The sequence below is a fragment of the Megascapheus bottae genome, chromosome 1, assembly GCF_031878675.1.
Source record: "Megascapheus bottae isolate mThoBot1 chromosome 1, mThoBot2.hap1, whole genome shotgun sequence".
Classification (NCBI taxonomy): Eukaryota; Metazoa; Chordata; class Mammalia; order Rodentia; family Geomyidae; genus Megascapheus; species Megascapheus bottae.
The window spans coordinates 54944330-54967886 of record NC_143509.1 but is presented as its reverse complement, the minus strand read 5'-3'; the positions used below and the strand labels follow the sequence as shown (position 1 = coordinate 54967886).

Sequence of the window (23557 nt, the reverse complement as noted above, 5' to 3'; positions counted from 1 at the left end):
CTTCTCTGTAGTCTCGCCTCATGACACCAGGCTCTCTCACAGTTGCCTTGAGCTGAGGAGGGGCAGGAGGAGGGTGGAGGAAGGTGGTCTCTTGCGACATCTTTACTTGTAACTTCTTGGAATTTCAGGCCTCATAGGCTTGCTCTTTTGCTTCCTTCCAGTGACACCTGGAATGAACCTCACATACCAGCAAGATCCTGGCTGTCCTTCAAAGCCTTAAATCCATTTATCTGTTGGTAATACGCTGGAGAAGAGGTTCAACCCCCAGACTCCTGTTTATCCCTCTATACATCTGCTGTCACTCTAGCAGTACTGAGGTGCCGTTAACTATTGGCCAAGATGGCCGCCAGTGAGCCTTTTCAGACCCCATACCACTCAGCTTTTAACAGTCTAGTGCTGCACCCATGCTAGCCTGGGGCTGTTTAATCCTCTGCATGGGGTGCAAGTGACACTGAACCAGTTCTAGACTTTCAGAGGGCTGGCAGCTTCGTTTTCCCTCCCTGTTGGAGCCTCACCTCCATGCTGTAAGGCAGTCCTAGAAGCCACATGGATGAAAATCAAGCTTTCTAACTGACAATTCCCAACTGACCTTATAGACAAAATGGGAGTGCGCCATTTTGGAGCCACACTATAAGGGATAAAGACAAATAGTCCCCACCAAGCCCAGGATGAGAGTTGGGTTTTTTTGTTGTTGTTTTGTTTTGTTTTTTTTTTTGCCAGTCCTGGGGCTTGAACTCAGGGCCTGAGCACTGTCCCTGAGCTTTTGCGCAGAGTGCTAGCACTCTGCCATTTAAGCAACAATGCCACTTCCAGCTTTTTCTGTTCATGTGGTACTGAGGAATAGAACTCAGGGCTTCATGCATGCTTGGCAATTACTCTACCACTAAGCCACAGTCCCCGCCCTGAGTTGCATATCTAAGCAAAGCTCCTCTTTGCCATACTTGGTAACTTGAAGACTTGGTAGGGAAAAAAAAAAGCCCTGTGGACACGTCACAGGATGAAGGATAAAGGTGCCTGCGACAGCACCCTCCCTTCCCATTTGGAAATGGGCGGGCTGAGAATCCTCTCCAAGGAGACCCTGCGTGGGTCAGTGCTGGTTCATGCGCCACACTTCAGAGTTGATTCACCACCTTCAAGCGTGTGTTGGCGTGGTCCTGACAAAACTCTTGAGACAAATAAGGAAGGAAGACTAATTTTGACTGAGAGTTTCAGATGTTCCTGTGGTCACTTTTTCTCATGCTCTGGGACCTGTGACAGCATCACCCATTAGGCTGCAGAAACAAGGCAGGTGGGGAAAAAAGAGAAGAAGGAATCCAGTACCAATGTCCCCTTGAAAGGCCCTCTCTCCATGACCTCCCCTCCTCCCACTAGCCCTCAACCATGAAAGTTACACCATCGGCCAGGTGCTGGTGGCTCACAATTATATGCTTATAACTGCACAGGGGACTGAGATCTAAGGATAGAGGTCCAAAGCTAGTCCAGACCGAACAATCCACAAGTTATATATCTCCAATTAACCACCAAAAAGCTAAAAGCGGAGGTAAGGCTCGAGTGGCAGAACACCAGTCTTGAGTGGAAAAGCCAAATGAGAACTTAAAGCCCCGAGTTCAAGCCTCAGAACCAGTACCAAAGAAAGCTACATGAAAAGTTCCACTATTACCCAACAGCACAGAGAGGAGCAACCAAGCCTTCAATACCTGGGCCTTGGGGAATATTTAGGATTCAAACCATAACAGGTAAAAGAAGGGACCCATTCTCTGCATATCAGTGGTGAGGTAGTCTTAGCAAGTGGTGATTTTTGAGTTCATGTTGCCATGGCTCCCTGCTCTCAGCACCTTAGTGTAGGGTTCTAAACTACATTAAATAAAGAACGTAGGAAAAAAGCCTAAGACTTGCTAGCAGGCGGAAATCAGTCCTTACAAAGATGAGCACATCCTACCTCCTCTGTGGGACTCTTACCTGCTGTTCAAAGGCTTCTCACTGCATGTTGTGTGCCACACTTGCGTGTCTACGGGGAAAAGAAGCTCATCTTAACGTTCCCAGGCCCTCCCTGCTCCCTCCTTTAGTACCGGTCCTGAGTGTACAGCCTATGGGTGCCATATTAGGGCCCCAACCAGGTCTCTACAAGGTCATAGCAGCTCACATGTATGCACTGGAACTGAGCTTGAAAGCGGGGCTTTTTTTTGCTCAGGGATGGCACTCGACCGCTTGGACCATACTTCTACTTCTAGCTTCTTGCTGGTTAATGAGAGATAAGCGTCTCAGACTTTTCTGCCTAGGCTGGCTTCAAACAGTGATTCTCAGGTCTCAACTTCCTGAATAGCTAAAGTTTACACATTCGAGCCACCAACCCCAAACTGGGGTTGTTTTTGAGGCTGGGACTGTGGCCTAGTGGTAGAGTGCTTGCCTAGCATGCACGAATCCCTGGGTTCAATTCCCCAGAACCACATTCACAGAAAAAGCCAGAAATGGCGCTATGGCTCAAGTGGCAGAGTGCTAGCTTTGAGCAAAAAGTGTCCAAGGACAATGCCCAGCCTCTGAGTTCAAGCCCTAGAACTGGCAAAAAAAAAAAATGGTTTTGGCCAGACAGCGGTGGCTCACACCTGTAATCCTAGCTACTCAAGAGGCTGAGATCTGAGGATTGTCCTTTGAAGCCAGCCTAGGCAGGAAAGTCCGGGAGACTCTTATCTCCAATTAACCACCAGAAAACTGGAGGTGGTGCTGTGTCTCAAAATGGTAGATCAAAAGCTTGAGCAAAATGTAGTAAACAAAAAAGTCTGGGTACCTGAGAGAAGTAGACTCTGGCCTTCTGTCTCATGGCTCCTAACCCCTGGTTAACGGATCACCAGTATGACTGAGTGCCAGGCTCTGTGCCCCTCACCCTGTGCCTGGCATGCTGGCCCTATGTGATGGAGTGTATCTAACACAACTTTGCTGTACAACAGGGACTGTGTTTACATCCACTTTGTCCTGAGGAATCTAAGGCTCAGCAAACAGAACTTAAAAATCACATGACTCAAAAGAAGTAGAGCCAGGACTCAAACCAAGTCTACACTTGACTTTAGAATCTCTTGATTTGCAACCTGGTCCCCACTCCCATCTTGCTTCTCTAGGACCAATTCCATCTGGAGGCCTCTCACTGGGGCCAGTACTGGATCCCCTCCATCCTGGGAGCACAGAGACTATCTCATAAGCAGGAAGACTGGCTGGGACATGCTGGGAATAATGGGTTAGTGTTATACCTAATGGACCGTCCAGCTGAGACCAAGGCTTAATGTTCACAAGTCCTTTCTGTGTCCTACTTTTGTAGAAATACAGTGCAGTTCAAAAATTCAAATACAAAACTGGGCACTGGTGGCATATACCTGTAACCTTAGCTGCTCTGGAGGTTGAGCTCTGAGGACCCCAGCTCAAAGCCAGACTCTACAGAAAGTCTGTGAGACTTATCTCAAATTCATCACTTAGGAAAACAAACAAACAAACAAACAGGGCCAGGAGTTTGGCCTAGTATGCACAAAGACCTGGGTTTGATTCCTCAGTACCACAAACATAGAAAAGTCTGGAAATGGTGCTGTACCTCAAGTAGAGCTCTAGCCTTGAGAAAGCCCAAGGACGGTGCTCAGGCCTTGAGTTCAAGCCCAGGAGCATGGCCTCGTGGTAAAGTGCTTGCCTAGCATGCACAAAGCCTTCAACTCCTTGGTGCCATATACACAGAAAAAAAAAAAAAGAAGCTAGAAATGAGGCTGTGGTTCAAGGGTAGAGCACTAGCCTAGAGAAAGCCCAAGAACAATGCCCATGTCCTGAATTCAAGCCCCACGACTGGCAGGAAAAAAAATCCAAAAGCTAGAAGTGGAGCTATGGCTCAAATGGAGAGTGCTATTCTTGAGCAAAAAAAGCCAAAGGATGGTGCTCAGGCCCTGAGTTCAAACCCCAGGACCAGCACACACACACACACACACACACACACACACACACACACACACACACACAATACTAAAATACAAGTACAAATGATTTGAAAATCTACGGCCAACCAAGAGATGGCATATCAAATAAAACTTCATGCTTAAAAAAAAAGAGAGAGAGAGAAGTGTTGTTTTTTTTCGTATTTGAGTGCTGGAGATTGAACTCGGGGCTCTCATCTTATTATGTTGCCTTGACTGGCCTTGAACTCCTGCTTCAGCCTCTGGTAGCTGTGTGTGTGGATTGTCATAGTTAGCTCTGTTTTCAAAGTAGTATAAAGGAAAAAAAAGAACCCTCAAATTGTGATTGGAGAGTAAAGACACAAGATGGTTCTGTTGTCCCCTAGTACACAGAGGCATGGGCAGGGGACCTGGGCGCCAGGTGAGTCAGGAATTCACTCTCCAAATGGGAAGACCCCCCCCAAGAAGGGCACCTTGGGGAACCCTTAGTGGTAGGGCTCCACTGACCACTCCTGGTCCCGGGTTATGGGCACCCCAGCAGAGGGTGGTCCTGGATTGTCACTAGAAATGCCAATGCCAGGGACGGAGGTGACATACAGAGGCAAAAGGTCATGGTCACCATCCAGGCTGGATGAATTCCAAAAAGAGGGATTTTCCTCTGAGGAATTATATTGATGAAATCTAAGTGGAAAAGTCCAAGTTCAAAGGTCTGTTTACTTTATTATCTTTTTACCCTGAGGAATGTGCCTATTTGGTTAATGTTTATTTTGTTGAATAATCTAGTTTTAGCCATGTCAATAAAAGTCAGTGTTATTTTTATAAGAAAAAAAAAATGTACCTGACAGCTAATTATATCTCAAATCAGGTTCTTCCTGGGCCTGATGGCTCTTCTGCCACCTGGTGGCAGACTCAGATAGAGCAGGGCTATCCATTTCCGGGTAGAAGCCACAGCCTCAGGCCAGGGTGGAAATCCTGGATCTGCTGGCGTAGGCCCAGGGTGGCCAGTTAGATGGAGTTTCCCTCAGAATTCCAATTCTTAGATCTTAGTTTGTTCCAGTACTAGGCTGAGCATTATCACTTGGCTTTTTCTGTCAATGTTGACATTCTACCTCTTGAGCCACAGCTCTATTTCTGGCTTATTTGGCTGGTTAATTGGAGATAAGAGTATCACAGAGTTTTCTTTGCCGTTAAAGGTTTGAACCTTGATCCTCAGATCTCAGCCTCCTGAGTAGCTAGGATAACAAATGTGAGCTTCCAGCACATAGCTAATTCCTAGATCTCAAACAGAGACAATAGAGTCTATGGGGTGGGGGGAGGGGCAATGAAATGAATTAGCATATATGTAATACCTAGTACAGGAACTGTGAATGTTTAATAACTGGAAATAATGATTAATAACTTGGTATTTCCAGTTTCATAGTTCCTGTCTAAGACCTGGCCTGTCACTAGATGATGGATGAGGGGCCTTTTAGCCTTCTAGCGTCGACACAAAACTGCAGATCCCTGTGATTCACATAGAAAATGAATTTCAATGTGTCACACAGACAAGAGAGAGTCTTACAAGGTCAAAGTGTTAGTAAGGATTTATTTTCGTATAACAGAGTTAAAATAAGGAGACACGGACACAGAGAAACATTTTCTGCTTTCCATGTAGGAAATAGGAGTTAAAGATGCAAATTGCAGTGTTTATGCATTCTGAGCTAATTGACTATATCCTAAAAGTTACACAATGGTTTGGGGAGAGAAAGCCGGGTAGATATGCTGGAGGCCTTCCCAAAATGCAGCCAGCGGGTGACTTAGGACTCCTCCCTTGCCAGGCAGGCCTTCTCGTTTTCTTTTCCCGTCACCCGTTTTCAATAGTTCACAGCTTTTTCTGGGTGTTAGTGGCTCCCACCTGCAATCCGAGCTACTCATGAGGCTGAGATCTGAGGCTTACAGTTCAGAGCCATCCCAGACAGGAAAGGCCATGACTCTCATCTCCAACTAATCGACAAAAAACTGCAGTGGAGCTTCAGTTCAAGTGGTAGAGCACTAGTCTTGAGCAACCGAAGCTCAGGGAAAGGTTCAAGGCCCAGAACTGGCAGAAAGAAAGAGAGAAAGAAAGAAAGAAAAAGAAAGTTAGTTTACAGCTTTTACTCTCTTCAAGGCCAAGGCAAATCCTAGCCTTTCTGCCTTCTATTCTTGTAGCTCAATGTCAAAGAGTAGGTGTGGTGAGAGGGGAGTTGGTTCAGTTTTTTTTTTCCTTGTCGGTCATAAAGTTTGAACTCTGGGCCTAGGTGTTGTCCTTGAGCTCCTCGGCTCAATTCTAGTGTTCTACCAATTGAGCCAGAGCACCACTTCTGATTTTCTAGTGGTTAATTGGAGATAAGAGTTTCTCGGACTTTTTGTGTCCGGGCTGGCTTTGAACCACGATCCGCAGATCTCAGTCTCCTGAGTAGCTAGAATCACAGATGTGAGCCGCCAGCGTCTGCTTCAGTTCTTATTTGTTGGTTTCAAGTCTAAATCGGACACTTTAAATATTCATTAATTTCCTTGTCTACCCATTTGTCTATCTCCACATGGGTACAGACACTTGAGATTACACTACTCCTGTTTAATGTTACTTCCTAGATTTGATTACTGGAGATTTGTCATCCTCCTAATTCTCAATTACATGTAAAGCCTGCCAGGTGTTCAAGTACTAGGTGAGGACTGTCTGGATGTACAAAAAAAATAAAGACCAAGTAAAAAGCACTCTCCTACCTAGTTGGCTCCTGTTGAACGCTGAACCATGGGCTACCTGGTGATGTCAGCACAGCACCCCTCACGTCTTCGATGGCTTACTTCCAGGCAGTGGCCCTGTCATGAGTAGCCCCCAGCCCCACCAATAGCTGTGGTTCAGTTTCCATCCCTCAGGGAACACCCCCGGACACATCCCGAGGAGCAGACAGGAGCTGCCCCAGCTTGGGTGTCAGGCAGGCAATGAGCTCCTGCAGACAGGAGGACACAGGACTCTAGAGACCCTGCCAGCTCCATGCTGGAAGAAGCCTGCACAGTGCGCCAAGCAAGCTCCGGGAGGCCCAGTCCAGCCCACGCGAGCTGACAACAAGTTTCATCTGGCTCGGGGCGCATGGTAACTCAGCAATCACAGGCTTATGCTGGTGCCAGGGTGTCACACAGACACGCTCATGTTCAGAATGCAACTCTAGAGGAATCTGCACCATAACTGCTCCAAGTCCTCAGTTAACTGAAAGGCAGTGTTGAGGGGCGGGAGGGACGACGGCTGTTAGTCACTTTTGTGTTGCTGTATGCAAATACTAACAAAAGGGAGGAATTATTTTGGCTCATGGTTGCTGAGGGTTCAGTCCACAGGGTGGAGGAAGGCTATTTACCTCATGGTGGACAGGAAGCAGATAGCAGAAGGGGTGGGAGCCAGGAACAGGACCGCCTACCCTCCCCACCTCCTCAAGTAGGGTGTTACACCAGGCAAGTTGCTAGTGCCCTCAGCTAGGACATCAGCCTTTTAGGGACACTTCAAATCGAAACTCTAAACCCAGTAATACTCAGGATTATGTTCATCTCAGGATTATGGAGCACCTAGCCCATAATCTGCTACACTTTCCCCAACAAATGCTCCTATCACTGCTCTGTTTTTTTCCTCAGTCTCACACCTAGCAAAGCCGAGACTGAGGATAAGACATAAGCTTCAATGCCATAACAAGGGTCTATACTGTTGACCTCCTAAGGGTAGGAGACATTTTGAGTATTACCCAAGTAGCTTTACAATCAATGTGTGTTTGTGTGTGTGTGTGTGTGTGTGTGTGTGTGTGTGTGTGTGTGTGTGTGTGTGTGTGTTTGTAGGTATTCAGGCTTGAACTTAAGTCCTCAAGCTCTTGCTTGGCTTTTTTTTCTGCGCATGGCTGGTGCTCCATTAGAACTACAGCTCCACGTCCATCAATTTTTTTAAATTATGATTTAATGATTTTGGGTTTTTTTTTTTGTTTATGTGTACCAAGGGTTTCATGCACGTTAGGCAATCATTCTACCACTAAGCCACATTCCCAACCCTCTCCATGTTTTGGATGTTCTAGTAAATCCTAATGAGAAACGTATGTGCACATGTAACTATACATGAAGCTGAACTCACTATTATAAACACAGACATAGATACGCATAAAGAAAATGAGTATCTTTCTCTTTATATACATACATTGTGAGTCAAAGATGGGAGAATTATGTAAAAAAGTAAGAAATGCTTGAGCATTTTTTTTTTTTTTGCCAGTCTTGGTCTTCAGCTCAGGGTCTGAGCACTGTCCTTAGACTTTCTCAAGGCTAGAGCTCTACCACTTGAGCCTCAGCACCACTTCCAGCTTTTTTCTATATATGTGGTACCGAGGAATCGAACCCAGGTCTTCATGCATGCTAGGCAAGCACTCTACCACTAGGCCAAACTCCCAGCCCCTGCTTGAGCATTTTTAAGAGTGTAAGGGAATCGTTGAGATACGTTAGCTCACATGGTGGGGTCCCTGGCTTGTCGGAAGAAAAGTGCAGTGTGCAGAAAGAAGCACCAGGGAGCAGAGGTTCCTAGCACGCACTCTGGGCTGACCTCTGGAAGCCACACCAATCCTAGGGGATGAGTCTGAGAAGGATCTTTTAAACTTGAAGTTCTTAATATCAGCTTATGAAGGAAAGACTCTGAAGGCATGATGGCTAAAGAAACTGGGAAGAGCAGACGTGGACAAGGGAAGAGAGAAAAGAAGGCAGAAGTGGAGCACAGAAAGGCAAGGGACATGTGAGTAAGGATAGAAACAGCTGGATTTTCACCACAAAGTACAAGAAACATTAGATGCAATAGTGACACCCATACCCCCACATCTGGCCTCATCCGGGGTCTCTGTCTATTCAAACACCACCACCCCCTCATGTCTCTGATCACATGAAGGATTCACTTGTCAGATCTCTCCCAGAAGGTATCTTTAGCCAAGATTTTCTGAGCTTCAGATTTGTCCACCGAGTTCTCGTGTTCACTAAGCTCAACACCTCCGAAGGATCTCAGCCACATCCCTAGCTGGGGGCTCTGTTGAGAAGGCTTTCAACCCTCCAGCCCACGTGTGATCACTATGCAGGAAGGTAGCATCCAGAGCACAGGGTAGTTTCCATTTAAGAGCAGTTCTCTGCTCTTATATGAAGGGGTGGCAGTTGGTTAATCGTTAAGAGTGTACATTTTAGGCTGGGCACCACTGGCTCATGCCTGCAATCCTAGGTGCTCAGGAGGCTGAGATTTGAGGATCGTGGTTTAAAGCGAGACCCGGCAGGAAAGTCCTTGAAACTCTTTATCTTCAGTAACTAAGGCTCAAGTGGTTGAGCTCAAGCCTTGAGCAAAAACTCAGGGACAGGGCCGGGAGTTTGGCCTAGTGGTTAAAGTGCTTGCCTAGCATGCATGAAGACCCGGGTTCGATTCCTTGGTACCACATACATAGAAAAAAGCCGGAAGTGGTGCTGAGGCTCAAGTGGTAGAGCTCTAGCCTTGAGAAAGTCCAAGGACAGTGCTCAGGCCCTGAGCTCAAGCCCAGGACTGGCAAAAAAAAACAAAAACAAAAAAAACCTCAGGGACAGTTCCCAGGCCCAGTGTTCAAGACCCAGGACCAGCAAAAATAAATGAATAAATTAAAAAAATCTAGTCACTGGGGCCGGGAGTTTGGCCTGGTGGTAGCATGCACAAACACCCAGGTTTGATTCCTCGGTACCACATACACAGAAAAAAAAAATGCTGAATATGGTGTTGTGGCTCAAGTGGCAGAGCTCTAGCCTTGAGAAAGCCCAAGGACAGTGTTCAGGCCCTGAGTTCAAGCCCAGGACTGGCAGAAAAAGAAAAGAAACTAGCCACTGCTCCACACTCATGAGTCAGAATCCCAGTAACTTCCTTGTGAAATATACATAATGCCAAATTCACTATTTTAACCATCTTAAGTATAAAGTTCAATGATATTAAATACATCCAAAATAACGTAAAAAGATCACTGGAGAAAAACATGAGAAGAGGTATCAGTGTTCAAGAAGTAATGTACCCAACACCTGACGAATGTAACTGTAACCCCTCTAAACGTTACCCCAACAATTAAATCATCACCATCTGCCTCTTCGTCTTAGACAAGGGGATCATTTTGTTGTGTACCAGTGCTGGGACTTAAAACTCAGGCTTGGGAGTTAGTTGTCCTTTAGCTTTTTCACTCAAGGTTGATGTTCTACCAATGCCTCACCTCTACATTCAGGTTTTTTGTTTTTGTTTTTTAATGCTGGTTCACTGAAGAGTCGCTCAGATTTGTCTGCCTGGGTTGGTTCTAAATCTGGATCGTCAGACTGCAGCCTCTTGAGTAGCTAGGCCAACAGGCACAAATTACCAACACCCTGTTCAGTTTTTTCTTTTCATGGTGGGAGCTCAGGGGCTGAGAATGAATGAACCAGGCATCTGGACTGCAACTGAAGGTCCTAACGTCACACTGGCTTTTGCCAGTCTCAATGTAGTCCCTTAGTTTGCATGTGGCCCTGAAGTTCACGTCTGGTATGTGAAGCAATACTTTGCTGGGTATCTCATAGCTTTTCCACTTGAACAAACAAAATATGGTCAAGCTCAGCTCCTTCAAGTGGGTGGGTAAGATGTAGGCGACTGCAAATGGTAGGTTACTGGTAAGATATTTTTAAGATTTGCAAAGGAATGTAATTGGACATACATGTGCTAAAATGTACCCATCCCTTCCTGCTAACCCACGGACCCACACTATTCCCCTCTCAAACTCCATACTGACTGAGGGTGCAGCAGGAGGCCCAGCCAGTCTCTATATGAAAACCTTGGGTGTTATCGTGGAAAATCGAAAGAGCCACATGCTCAGAGCAGAACGAAAACACAAAGATCACGCAACACTACTGCAAATATATTATGTACCATTTCCTATCAGAAATGAACTCTTCTTTTTTTATTTCATCAAATTTATCCTACTTTCACTAGTACCCAGAGGCAAACAATCATTTCGTGTTCTCTACCACTTGAACTATACCCATAGGCCTTTTTTGGTTTATTTTTCAGATATGAAAAAATATATGCTTGTTTTTATTTGTTGGTTATGAAGCTTGAACTCAGGGTCTGCGTACTGTCCCAAGGCTAGAACTCTGCTCAAGGCTAGTACTCAACCACTTTGAGTTACAGTACCATTTCTGGTTTTCTGGTGGTTAGAGAAGAATCTCATGGACTTTCCTTCCTGGGCTTGGTTTGAACTGTGTTCTTCCTGAGTAGCTGGGATTACAGGCGTGAACCACAGGCACCCAGCTTCTACTACTTTTGAGCCATAGCTCTACTTCTAGTTTTAAGGTAGTATAAACAGATAAGAATCCCAGACTTTCCTGCCTGGGATGGCTTTGAATCACAACCTTCAGATCTTAGCCTCCTAAGTAGTGAGGGTTACAGGTATGAACCACCGGTGCCCAGCAGCACCCAGAAAAAATGTCTTTTTTTGGGGGGGGGGCAGTCCTGGGGCTTGGACTCAGCCCGGGCACCGTCCTTGAGCTTTCTCAAAGCTAGTCCTCTGCCACTTGAGTCACAGAACCACGTCTAGCTTTTTCTGTGTATGTGGTACTGAAGAATGGCACAATGGGCTTCATGCATTCTAGGCAAGCACTCTACCACTAGGCTACACCCCTAGCCCCCAAAATGTCTTGTTCACAAAATAAAAATGCTTTTGCCTGAAACTAGCCTTGGGCCACAATATCCCTTAAACTTACAATTAAACCACACCTCTAGCCCCAAGCTTTTGATTTTTAAATGCCAAACGGGAAAGTTATTATTAGCCAAGATTCAAGGGAATAAAACATACAGAAGGAAAAAAAACAGTAAAAAATTAAAAACCTTGGTCAGGCATAGTGGCTCACGCCTGTAATCCTAGCTACTCAGAAGACTGAGATCTGAGGATCAAGGTTCAAAGCCAGCCCAGGCACAAAAGGACCTGAGGCTCATCTCCAATTATCTTCTAAAAAATGGAAAATGGAGCTTGGCTCAAGGGCAGGGTGGTAGCCTTGAGCTGAAGAGATCAGAGACAGTACCCAGGCCAAGATCCATGTCCCCCCACCCCCACAACAAATAAATAAATAAATAAAAATTAAAAATCTTATTTCATTTCAATATCCTCATTTTGAAAATAAACACTTGGGTGTAAGATAAAATTATAGGGCTGGGAGTTTGGCCTAGTGGTTAAAGTGCTTGTCTAGCATGCATGAAGACCCGGGTTCGATTCCTCGGTACCACATACATAGAAAAAAGCCGGAAGTGGTGCTGAGGCTCAAGTGGTAGAGCTCTAGCCTTGAGAAAGTCCAAGGACAGTGCTCAGGCCCTGAGCTTAAGCCCAGGATTGGCAAAAAAAAAAAAAAAAAAAAAAGATAAAATTATAAAATTGAACACTTTTAAAAACCTCATGTGGTATGTATTATTTTTTTTTGCCAGAATACCAGATATTAATTTGCATGCATTGTCTTGTCAAAAATAACAAAAATCTGTAAATCGGCACAATACTTCATTTATTTATCATATCATTTTGGCAAACAGCACAAAATTCAGCAACATTTTAAACATATAAAAAAGTCAAATGTTAAACAGTATTGTTTTGTTTTAAAACATCATTAGAAATAATGAGTACACACTTAAGATTCTGCAAAGCTAGCAAAATAAAAATGCTTGGCTTCCCAACATTTATCACAAACACATACATAAAAAAGAAATATAATTTATCTTTACAAAAATTCATAGCCAGGCGACAGACAAAAAAGGACACCAAGGATGAAGGTGCAGCATGAGTGTCCCCCACACAGCTATACTCGGGAATGTTACGCTTATACCCTGGAATGCCACGTGCGGAGCCAAGCACAGGAAACTGAGGGTCCTGACAGGTAGAGAGTATCTGAGGGTAAGAATACTCATTAAAACTTCCCATCCAGCAACTGCTGGGTCAGGGCAACACACTCCAGTCTGTATCTGAGAAGTTGTGACTTCTTTGTTGGCAGTACAAAAGTTCTGAGCAGTATCAAAATACTGGTAAAACATAAACTGTAAGCATTTTCTAAGACTTGCAGATGTTAGAGGGGCCTTGGTGAATGTGAAGAAAAATATTCCATTTCACAAGAAATTTCTGCTGAGCTTTGTCAAACCAAATAGCTATAGGGCAAGAGGGAAAAAAGAAAGCCGCCTCGCGTGAGCGGCAGGGGCTGTCCCAGTGGCTAGTGAGTGGAAGGACAGGGAACTCCCCACACAGACACAGCTGGCCATGAGCAGAGCATGGAGAGTCACTGCACAAGACTATGACAGACTATTTGTTGGTATATATTACTAAATTAAATTTTTAGAATCAGCACCAGTCCCCCAAATCCCAAATCATAATATTTAATTTTCATTAAAATACATCCATTTGTGCTATATGAACACAACTATAATCAGGTTAAAGAAGCTGAATTTATTCAACTTATGTATTCTTATGTATACCAGTTAGCAACTTAAATTTCCTTTATTTGTGCTTCTGTTTTGGGGCACTTTGATTGAAGAGAAATTCATTTCACAGGATTACATCTTGCTAAAGCATTCCTTAGCATTGGTCCAAACTTGAATTCCCTAAAAACAAAACCAACTTTAAAACATAATTCTTCCTGAATGACAGACTTACAACCTACATTACATGAAGCGAGGAAATCGTGAAAGCATTTCCTTTAAAGTCAGGAAGGGATCAAGGGTGACCCCTCTCTCCACTGTCATTCAATATAATGTTTGAAATCGTAGGGCAGCAGGGCAAGAGAAAGAAGGAAAAAAGAACAAGTTAATTATCCCTATTTGCAGAAGATAGGATCCTACACTTTAAAGACCCTGAAGACTCCAACAGGAAGCTGGGTACAGTGGCTCACACCTGTAATCCTAGCCCCTCAGGAGGCTGAGATCTGAGGATCAAGGTTCAAAGCCAGCCCAGGCACAAAAGGACCTGAGACTTTTTTTTTCTTTTTTCTTTTTTTGCGCCAGTCCTGGGCTTGGACTCAGGGCCTGAGCCTTCTCTTTGGGTTTTCTCAAGGTGAGAGCTCTACCACTTGAGCCACAGGACCATTTCTGACATTTTTCCTATATTATGTGGTACTGAGGAATCAAACCCAGGTTTTCGTGCATGCTAGGCAAGCACTCTACCACTAGGCCAAACTCCCAGCCCACAACTTGAGATTCTTATCTCCATTTAACCTCTAGAAAAGGGAAGTGGGGCTTGGCTCAAGGTAGGGCAGTAGGCTTGAGCTAAAGAGCTCAAAGACAGCACCCAGGCCTAGAGTTTAAGCCCCATGACACACAAAGAAAAAAAAAAAAAAAAGAATAGAAAAAGAAAATGGGAAGTGGGGCTTGGAACAAGGGTACGGAGGTAGTCTTGTGCAGAAGAGCTCAGGGACAACATCCAGGCCCAGGGGTAGGGCAGTAGCCTTGAGCTGAAGAGCAGACACAGGGCTGGGAGTTTGGCCCAGTGGTGGAGTGCTTGCCTAGCATGCACAAAGACCCGGGTTTGATTCTTCAATACCATATACATAGAAAAAAAAAAAAAAGCCAGAAGTGGTGCTGTGGCTCAAGGTAGAGCTCTAGCCTTGAGAAAACCCAAGGGTGGTGCTCTTATCTGGAGCCCAAGCCCAGGACAACAGGACAAAAAAAAAAAAAAATCATCAATATTGAGGGGCCGGGAGTTTGGCCTAGTGGTAGAGTGCTCACCTAGCATGCACGAAGACTTGGGTTTGATTCTTCAGTACCACATACACAGAAAAATGCCAGAAGTGGTGCCATGGCTCAAGTGGTAGAGTGCCAGGCCCTGAGTTCAAGCCCCAGGATTAGCAAAAATAAAGGAAATCAAAATGGAAAAATCAGAGCCTTTTCTATATATACTAATATGATTTTTGAAGAATTCTGAAAAGCCAAGTATTTCACCTACAAGTATTTTTGCACTGGGTGTGTTATTCTAACAACAACAAAGATAAAGCAACTTAAGAATCAATTAGTACATTTTGCTGGGTGCAATAGCTCATGGCCTGTAATTCTAGCTACTCAGAAGGCTGAGATCTGAGGATCCCAGTTCAAAGCCAGCCAGGGCATTGAAGACCATGAGACTCTTATCTCCAATTAACCGCTAGAAAACCAAAAGTGGCTCTGTGGCTCAAGGGGCAGGGTGGTAGCCTTGAGGTGAAGAGCTCAGAGACAGACCCAGAGTTCAAGTCCCATGACCAAAAAAAAGCTTCAGTCTGCTTGGTTCAATAAATTAGACAATTTACTACCAAACAGTTGACCAAAAATAACCACTAAGAAATGCTATTTATTTTTAGCATGCTTTGTTATTTATGATTTTTGCTTTTGTTTTTTACTACTGCAATTTAGTCATCTGATTAAAGTAATATTTGAATTATATTCAATTAGCACTTACGTTGTCAGAAAGCCTGATATATTTTAATACACAAGTAAAATATCGGCACTCATTTTTTCCAAGAAAAAAAAATGTGTCAATTTTGACTTCTGGCATTTAATTTTAACTTTCTAAATAAAAGAAACATGTCAGGCACTGGATATAATCGTACATGCCTGTAGTCCCCAGTGCATGAGAGCAGAGGCAAGGACAACTGAGCATTCAAGGCCCAGCCTAGGCTACACAGCAAGACTGTTTAAGCAAAAGAAATAAGTAAGTAAATAATGGAGTTGGGGGTGTAGCCGAGTGTTTGTATGGTATGAACATGCCCCCAAACTGGGTTTAAAGAAAAAAAAGACTTTATTGAACTTCAGATATAAATGTCTATTCTACTTATTTTTTTTTTTTTTTTTTTTTGCCAGTCCTGGGCTCGGGCTCAGGGCTTGAGCACTGTCCTTGGACTTTCTCAAGGCTAGAGCTCTATCACTCGAGCCTCAGCACCACTTCCGGCTTTTTGCTATGTATGTGGGTTACCGAGGAATTGAACCCAGGTCTTCGTGCATGCTAGGCAAGCACTCTACCACTAGGCCAAACTCCCGGCCCCATCTACTTAAATTTCTTAGAAAACAAAGAACATGCCGGTTAATAAGCCGTGTTTACTCATCTTAGCGGAGGCGAGTTATAAATGGGGCACACAAATGTGGGACCTTCATGGCAACAAGTAATATTTTGATATGTCCAAATGCAATGGTACATATCTAAGGAAATGAGGATCACAGCTTGAAGCTAGCCTAAGCAAAAAGTTAGCATAACCTAGTCTCAACTAGCAAGACAGCTAATGTAGGCAGGAGGATCAGGGTCTGAGACTGGACTGGACAAAAAGTGTGACATTCTATCTGAAAAACATCTGAAAAATATCTGCGTAAGGCCCTGAGTTCAAACTCTAGTACCACCAAAAAAAGAACTTTAAATAACTCTTTTAAGAGAGAGTTTTCAAAGATACAGCAGAGCTATAGCTCCACTGGAACCGAAGCCTACCTTTTTGCACATACTGATCTGCATAATGGCATAGCTTATAAGGGCCTCTTTTAAGTCTCGGTTCTTTTGTTCTTTGAAGCGTTCAATATCAGCCCATGCATTTTTCACAAATTCTCTGAAATAAAAGGTAAAATTATTATTGTTGTTATTTAAGTGAAACTTACTATATACTATAAATTCTATAACCAGTACTGAGTTTCTGAGTCTTTAGTTTTTATTGGCCATTATCAGGGTGTTTATTTAGCTGGCTTGTTTGGCTGATGTTCTACCATTTAAGCTATGCCTCTATCCTACCTTTTGTTATTTTTATTTTAATTAATTAATTAATTGCCATTCTGGGGCTTGAACTTAGGGCCTGAGCACAGTCCTTGAGCTTTCTCAAGGCTAAAGCTCTACCACTTGAGCCACAGCACCACTTCTGGCTTTTTCTATGTATGCGGTACTGAGGAATTGAACCTGGGTCTTTGTACATGCTAGGCAAACACTCTACCACTAAGCCACACTCCCAGCCTTGGGGTGGTTTTGTACTGAGAACCTCCAGGCCTCAGTTCTGTGAATAGCTAGGATTACAGCTGTGAACCACCTGCCCCCAGCTCTGAGTTGAGTTTTGGTTGTCTACATAGAAGAAAATGCTACTGCTTATGTAAGATGGTTCTATTTTTTCCATTTCCTCAAACTTATTGCTAAGGAAAAAGTGGAGAGCTAAAAGTTAAGATATATTAGGTCTACATTTTTCTATTTATTTTCTTCTACTTATTGATAATATGTGCCTCAGCCCAAGAACTCTGCCTCCAGATTACTCAGGTTACTACCACAGGCACACGTAGCTGCACCACACATGCTGTAAGGAAGGAAGTGGCCTCCCATGGCCACTGGAAAAGTACACTCACCACACATCTAGCACCTATGTGGCTTACAAGATAACTAAGATTTTAAAAAATTCTGCCAGGTGGGAGCAGGCACAGCAATGCAATGGCAGTTACTTAGATAACTGAGGCATGAGGACTGCTTGAGCCCAAGAGTTCAGAGCAGCTGAGCAACACTGAGTATGACTCAAGAAAGGAAAAGGAAAAAAAAGACAGGTGCTTTTCTTTTAAATTACATTTACAAAAATTTACTTTGACTTATTTGATGGCAGCAATTCTAAAAATTAACCAAACCACCTTGAAACCAATGATATAGGTTTGGTGTAGTGGTGTCCACTCAGATGGAAACAGCAACAAAAGCTCTGGGAGAACCCATCTCCAGGCACAGGGTGGGGAGACGGAGAAGAGGCCCACTGGCTAGTACCTCACCAAGACTAGTCCTGCACAACAGCAGCTACTTACTTCAAGTCTGTGGTCTAGTGTGGCATGGAGGGAGGGCTAGGACAGCTTGGGGCACGGGAGGGGTGTCCCCACAGTGAAGGAACACCTGAGCAGGGGACAGCCAAATGACTGGCTTGTGGCAAATGGGGAAAAGGAAAGGTAGAGATTGTGCAGGGACACAGTGTTAGAAACCTCAAATGCCATCTGTCTTCCTATTTTCCCACATTAACAGAGTTACTTCCATAACGAGATTTTTGTTAAAATCACTTCATTTTAGAAGAATAAATATATCCTCAGTTTATTCCTGAGGATGTTCACAGGAAGTTGGGAAAATATTTTTTTTATGATATATATGCTTGGACCGGGTGCCAGTGGCTCACATCTGTAATTCTAGCTACTCAGGAGGATGGTATCTGAGGATTGTGGTTCAAAGACAGCTGGGGCATGAAAGACTGTGAGACTTTTTTTTTTTTTTTGCCAGTCCTGGGGCTTGAACTCAGGGCCTGAGCACTGACCTTGAGCTTTCTCAAGGCTAGAGCTCTGCCATTTAAGCCACAGCACCACTTCTGGCTTTTCCTATGTATGTGGTACTGAGGAATGGAACCCCAGTCTTTGTGCATGCTAGGCAAGCACTCTACCACTAGGCCAAACTCCCGGCCCCAAGACTGTGACTCTTATCTCCAATTAACCACTAGAAAATCAGAAGTGGCACTGTGGCTCAAAGTGATAGAGCTCTAGCCTTGAGCTGAAGTGCTCAGGGAAGTGCCCAGCCCAAAGTTCAAGCCCCATGACTGACAAACAAACAAACAAACAAAAAAGAATATATGCTTGGATCTTGGTTCATGCCTGTAATATTAGCTATTTAGAAGAGTAGCTAAGCTTAGCTGAGATCTGAGGATCACATTTCCAAGCCAGGAAAATCTGTGAGACACTGATCTCCAATAAACTATTCAGAAAAAGTTGGAAGTGGCACCATAGCTCAAATGGTAGAATGCTAACCTTGAGTAAGAGAGGCACAGGGACAGAGTCCAGGCTCTGAATCCAAGACCCGAGACCACCTTGCCTGTGCACACCCCCCCCAAAAGAATATATGTATATATCATCCATCATGTCTTTTTGCGGGGTGGGGGGGTATGGAATTTGAACTCAGTGCCTGGGTGCTGTCCCTAAGATCTTTTGCTCAGGCTAGCCCTATACCATTTTGAGCCACAGCTCTATTTCTGGTTTTCTGTTTACTAGAATTTTCTCCACAGCTAGCTTTGAACCTCCCTCCATCCTGAGTTCCTCATGCATGAGCCACCCGTGCCCAGCTATCTAGTCTATCTCTGTTCAACATCTCAGCATTTTTACCTGCCTTCCAGATTTTTAGACTTCAGCTGCTGTTCTCCTTCATTTATTTGCTCCTCTAGCATCTTTATTCTGGCTTCTCTTTGCTCTGGAGTCTCTTGACCAAAGAGCTTCGTTGTCATTCCTTTCAGAGAGAATGTCTTCACAGTCTAAAAGGAAACAGAAACAGATGCATGGATAAACAAAGTGTGATTGATATATGAAGTGAAATTTCATCCAACCTTTCAAGGGAAGTTAATTCTTCCAGGTTGACAGGACAAGCCTGCTACCTGGAGGCAGATATCCAGGGGCCTGTGCTTTACAGGTAGGCCAAATAAAAAGTTAGGGAGACCTCAGATCAACCAATAAGCTAGTGGTTGGTACTCATCATCAAAGCTATATAGGAGGCATAAAAGGATTATAGTTAAAGCAAAAATAGAACATCTCATCTAGAAAATACTATAAAATGTGTGGACAATGGCTCAAGTGGTATAGTCCCTGCCTAGCAAGTGTAAGGCCTTAAGTTCAAACCGTTATCAAAAACAAAACAGCAGTAAATTATGACACATCATAAGGATAAACCTTGAGGATATTGTTAAATAAAACATGCTGATCACAAAGATGTAATACTGTGAGATTCTATTTAAATGAGATACACAGAGTAGAATACAGTCAAAGCCACATAACTATAAAGTAGAATGAATCCCTGGTTTCACATTGCCAGTGGTTCACATTGTCATCCTAGGTATTTAGGAAGTTGCGATCTGAGGATTTCAGTTTGGAGATAGCCTAAGCAGGAAAGTCTACAAAAGTTTACCTCCAGTTACCAGTAAAATGCCAGACTGGAGCTGGGGCTTGGTGGGTAGAGTTATAGCAAGAGTAAGAAAGCCGAGCAAAACTGCAGGCCTCTGAGTTCAAGCCCCAGTATCAGAACAAAACAAACAAAAGGAAGTAAGTAGAATGGTTGTTTCCAGAGAATAGGGATGCAGGATGGGAAGTTTCCATTCTGAGGGTGAAAAGAGCTCTAGAGACTGGCTGTACAACAATCCCTACAGGAAAACTAAAACACAGCCACGTCCTTTGCTGAGACAGAAGCACCACCAGGACACTCCTAATACGATTTTTACCAATGGAAGGATGCAAAACAGTCAAGAAAAGAAAATCCAAATGTCACTTTTTATTTTATTTTTTATTATTTTTTTTGCCACACTGGGGTTTGAACTCAGGGCCCTGTACTTGCTAGTTAAAGGCTCTAACAGTTAAACTATACCCCCAGCCCTGTGATGCTCTCTATTGGTTAGGTAAAGTCTCAAGTTGTTGCCTGGGGTCCTCCACAATCCCCCAACCTACAGCTTGCAGCACAACTGTGCTGGCAGGCACACACCACTCTGCCTGGCCTGGGTAATGTCCTCGGGTTTCTTCTGAGGTTCAGAAAGAAGTGGAGGTCTGACTTGATGCACGACCATGCTCACAGGTCTTTCCCCACATATGTCTATAACTTCTCACAGATGGAGCTGCGGCACTGTGTACTGACACATGGCAGCACCTTAGTTAATGAGACAGCATGGATGTGAATGATGCTTATTAATTAACAAATATGCGACAGATCCACTACGTGCACAATGCATCTCTCATTGTGTCGGTTACTGTGCTCCAAAGAAGGAGCAGGAGTATACAGCTGATTATGACTGAAGTCTAGCAGGACAGGACATTTTCTTCCCAAGTTCTCACTGTAAGCAAGAAAAGTCTAAACTGCACTGCCAGCTTTAGACTTTGTAAGAGGGATTCTAGCTGAGAAAATCTCTTCAAAAGAAACTAAAACTTCTTTAAGATACTGAGCCAAATGACACCAGGCAGAGCGTCAAGTGTGCTCAACTGTGGAATGCTAGCCTCACAAATGTCTACGAAGCCCTGAGTTTAAACCCCCAGTACATGCAAACAAAGAGAAAGGGGATACAATTTCAAAAAGACCCACAGAATTGTAAAGTCAGCCACAACTTCTCCTGTGAGAGGCACAGGCAGGCTGCCTGCCTGGACTGAGCAGAGTCCCACAGAAGACTACTCACCCCGGTGGCCAGCTCCTCACACTGCTGCTTCTTTGATGCCAGGTCCTGTGCCGCCATCTCCAAGTCATACTGCATAAGCTCATGCTTCCTGCACACAGCCCTGGACACAAATGTTGGCATTATGCCTTCCCAGCCTCTCTGTGCACAAGGGGCTTTCAGAGGAGGCAGTCACACATCTCACTAAGGCCAGAACTATGTGTTCATAACTTTCAAGTTGGAAATATTGTAGCCAAATAGGAAAAAGAATTAAATCTAGCAAAAGTATATATAGAGATTTATTTTTGCATCAATTTTTCAATAAACATACCATGACCACATAATTTTGTTTATTTATTCATTTATTTATTGTGGGTCATGGGGCTTGAACTCAGCTTGGGCTGCTGTCACTGAGCTCTTCAACTCAAGGCTACCGTCCTACCCCTGGGCTTGGGTGTTTGTCCCTTAGTTCTTCAGCTCGAGGCTACCATCCTCAAACCAAGCCCCATTTCCCATTTTCTAGGGGTTACTTGGAGATCAGAGTCTCAGGTCCTTTAGTGCCCGGGCTGGCTTTGAACCTTGATCCTCAGATCTCAGCCTCTTAAGTAGCTAGGATTACAGGCATACGCCACCTCGCCTGGCTAAACTTTAAAAATTTAAGAATTTAGGATGTTATCTCACATGGTAATTGAGTATTCTTTGAAAGAGTATCTCCAGTTAACTTTAAAAAACAAAAAACAAAAAACAAACCTCTGTCTGATGTCTGTATGTACAACTAAACCAAAGTTTTTTGGTGAAATTGGGTCCTTCTACCTTTTTACCCAGGCTGGCCTTGAGTATCTCTCAATGGGACCCTCCCCTTCTCATCTCCATCCTGCAAGGAGCTGGGATTCCAGTGTGAGCTATTACTGCACTTGTGTTTACTGCTTTTTCTAATAGTATCTATATATGGCATAAAAATTATTCTAATGTACAAAATGAGGTTTTAAGAACCCCTTCTTTTCTCTAGTCCAACTCTGCAGACCTAAACCATGTTACCAGATCCTGCCAGAATTCTGCTAGGCACTTACAAATACACACAACCAGCTAGCCATTGGTTCTACATCGTAGCTGTCTACCCTGGACATCACTTCATGCCAATATACATTTATCATTTGTGTTATTTTTAGGATTTGCACAGAATTCCCTGTGCCCACAATGTTCTTTTACAAGGTGACTTGATTATATCTTGGTGAAACTTACCGTTCTCAAAGTGCCACAAGAAAAAAGGCTGATATAGTGCAGTAGTGTTCACAAGGTAGAACTAGAGAAACGTCACTCTTAAATTTTCTTAAGAGAATTCTTAGACTGTTTTTAAAAGTGATTTTTGCCAGGCACAGTGGCTCACACTTGCAATCCTAGCTACTCAGGAAGCTGAGATCTGAGGATCAAGGTTCAAAGCCAGCCCAGGCACAAAAGGACCAGAGACTCTTTCTCCAATTAACCTCTAGGAAATGGGAAGTGGGGCTTGGCTCAAGGGCAGGGTGGTAGCCTTGAGCTGAAGAACTCAGGGACAGCAGCTCCCAGTCAGTTCATCCCCCATGACCCTCCAAAAAAAAAAAAAATGTCTCTTAAAGACACCAATACTAGGAAAAGAACCTATTTCTCTAAATGGAAGAGGAAATATACAGAAAGAAACCTTTTCTTATTGAATTAGAGTTATCTAGCACAAAATTGTTTGGATATACAGTAGATACACTGAATGTCCTTGATGTTAACAGTAAGTTTAAAACAACTGAGCAGACAAAACACGTACATATGAGAAAAATACATAATAAAAATGTTAATATGCAATCTTGTGACAGAGATTGCCATATCTGTATCTTGATTGCCATATCTGTAACTTCACACTGGATAAAGTAGAGAAAGAAGGATACACAGAACAACCTGAAACCTGCTCTGGTAGTTTTTATAACATTAGGTTTCAAAAGCAGACCTTGTCTTACATTTGTATGCCTGGCACTCTGCTATAAAGAGCCCATTTAGGATTTGAAAGAATTAACTCAGTGTAAAAGTACCTTACTGCCTATAGTTTACAGATTAGGAATCAGCTGACATCACACTTGGAACTTTAGTAAATACTCACCTCAGCGCTTCTGCATAGAAAAGATATTCTTTTAATTGGTCTGCATAATGTTCTTCATCTTCTAAAATATCATCAATAGAAGATGCATACCTATTTTAAAAATACTGCATAAAATTTTTGCTGTGATGAAGAAAAATTAACATTTTAAAGAAGTGCTTAGTATGGAACGTTAGAATCTACATTTAGAAATATATATATATATATATATATATATATATATATATATATATATATATACACACACACACACACATATATATTCATTTATTTATATGGACCAAGAGCCAAGAGTGTGGCCTAGTGGCAGAATGCTTGCCTGCCTAGCATGCAGGAAGCCCTGGGTTCGATTCCTCAATATCACATACAC

At 43.5% G+C, this 23557-nt stretch overlaps 1 protein-coding gene across 1 annotated transcript in view; it reads right to left on the bottom strand.

The window, feature by feature from the left end:
- Positions 1 to 12450: 12450 nt before the first annotated feature.
- Snx4 (sorting nexin 4) overlaps positions 12451 to 23557 on the bottom strand; it is a 52160-nt gene continuing 41053 nt past the window's right edge. Inside the window, exons 10-14 of the mRNA XM_090344875.1 lie at positions 23191 to 23280; positions 21090 to 21189; positions 19048 to 19193; positions 16391 to 16505; positions 12451 to 13551 (exon numbers count right to left, since the gene is read on the bottom strand). Of these exons, the coding sequence (XP_090201001.1) occupies positions 13504 to 13551; positions 16391 to 16505; positions 19048 to 19193; positions 21090 to 21189; positions 23191 to 23280 (499 nt within the window). The 3' untranslated portion in view covers positions 12451 to 13503. The remainder of the gene's footprint in view (positions 13552 to 16390; positions 16506 to 19047; positions 19194 to 21089; positions 21190 to 23190; positions 23281 to 23557) is intronic.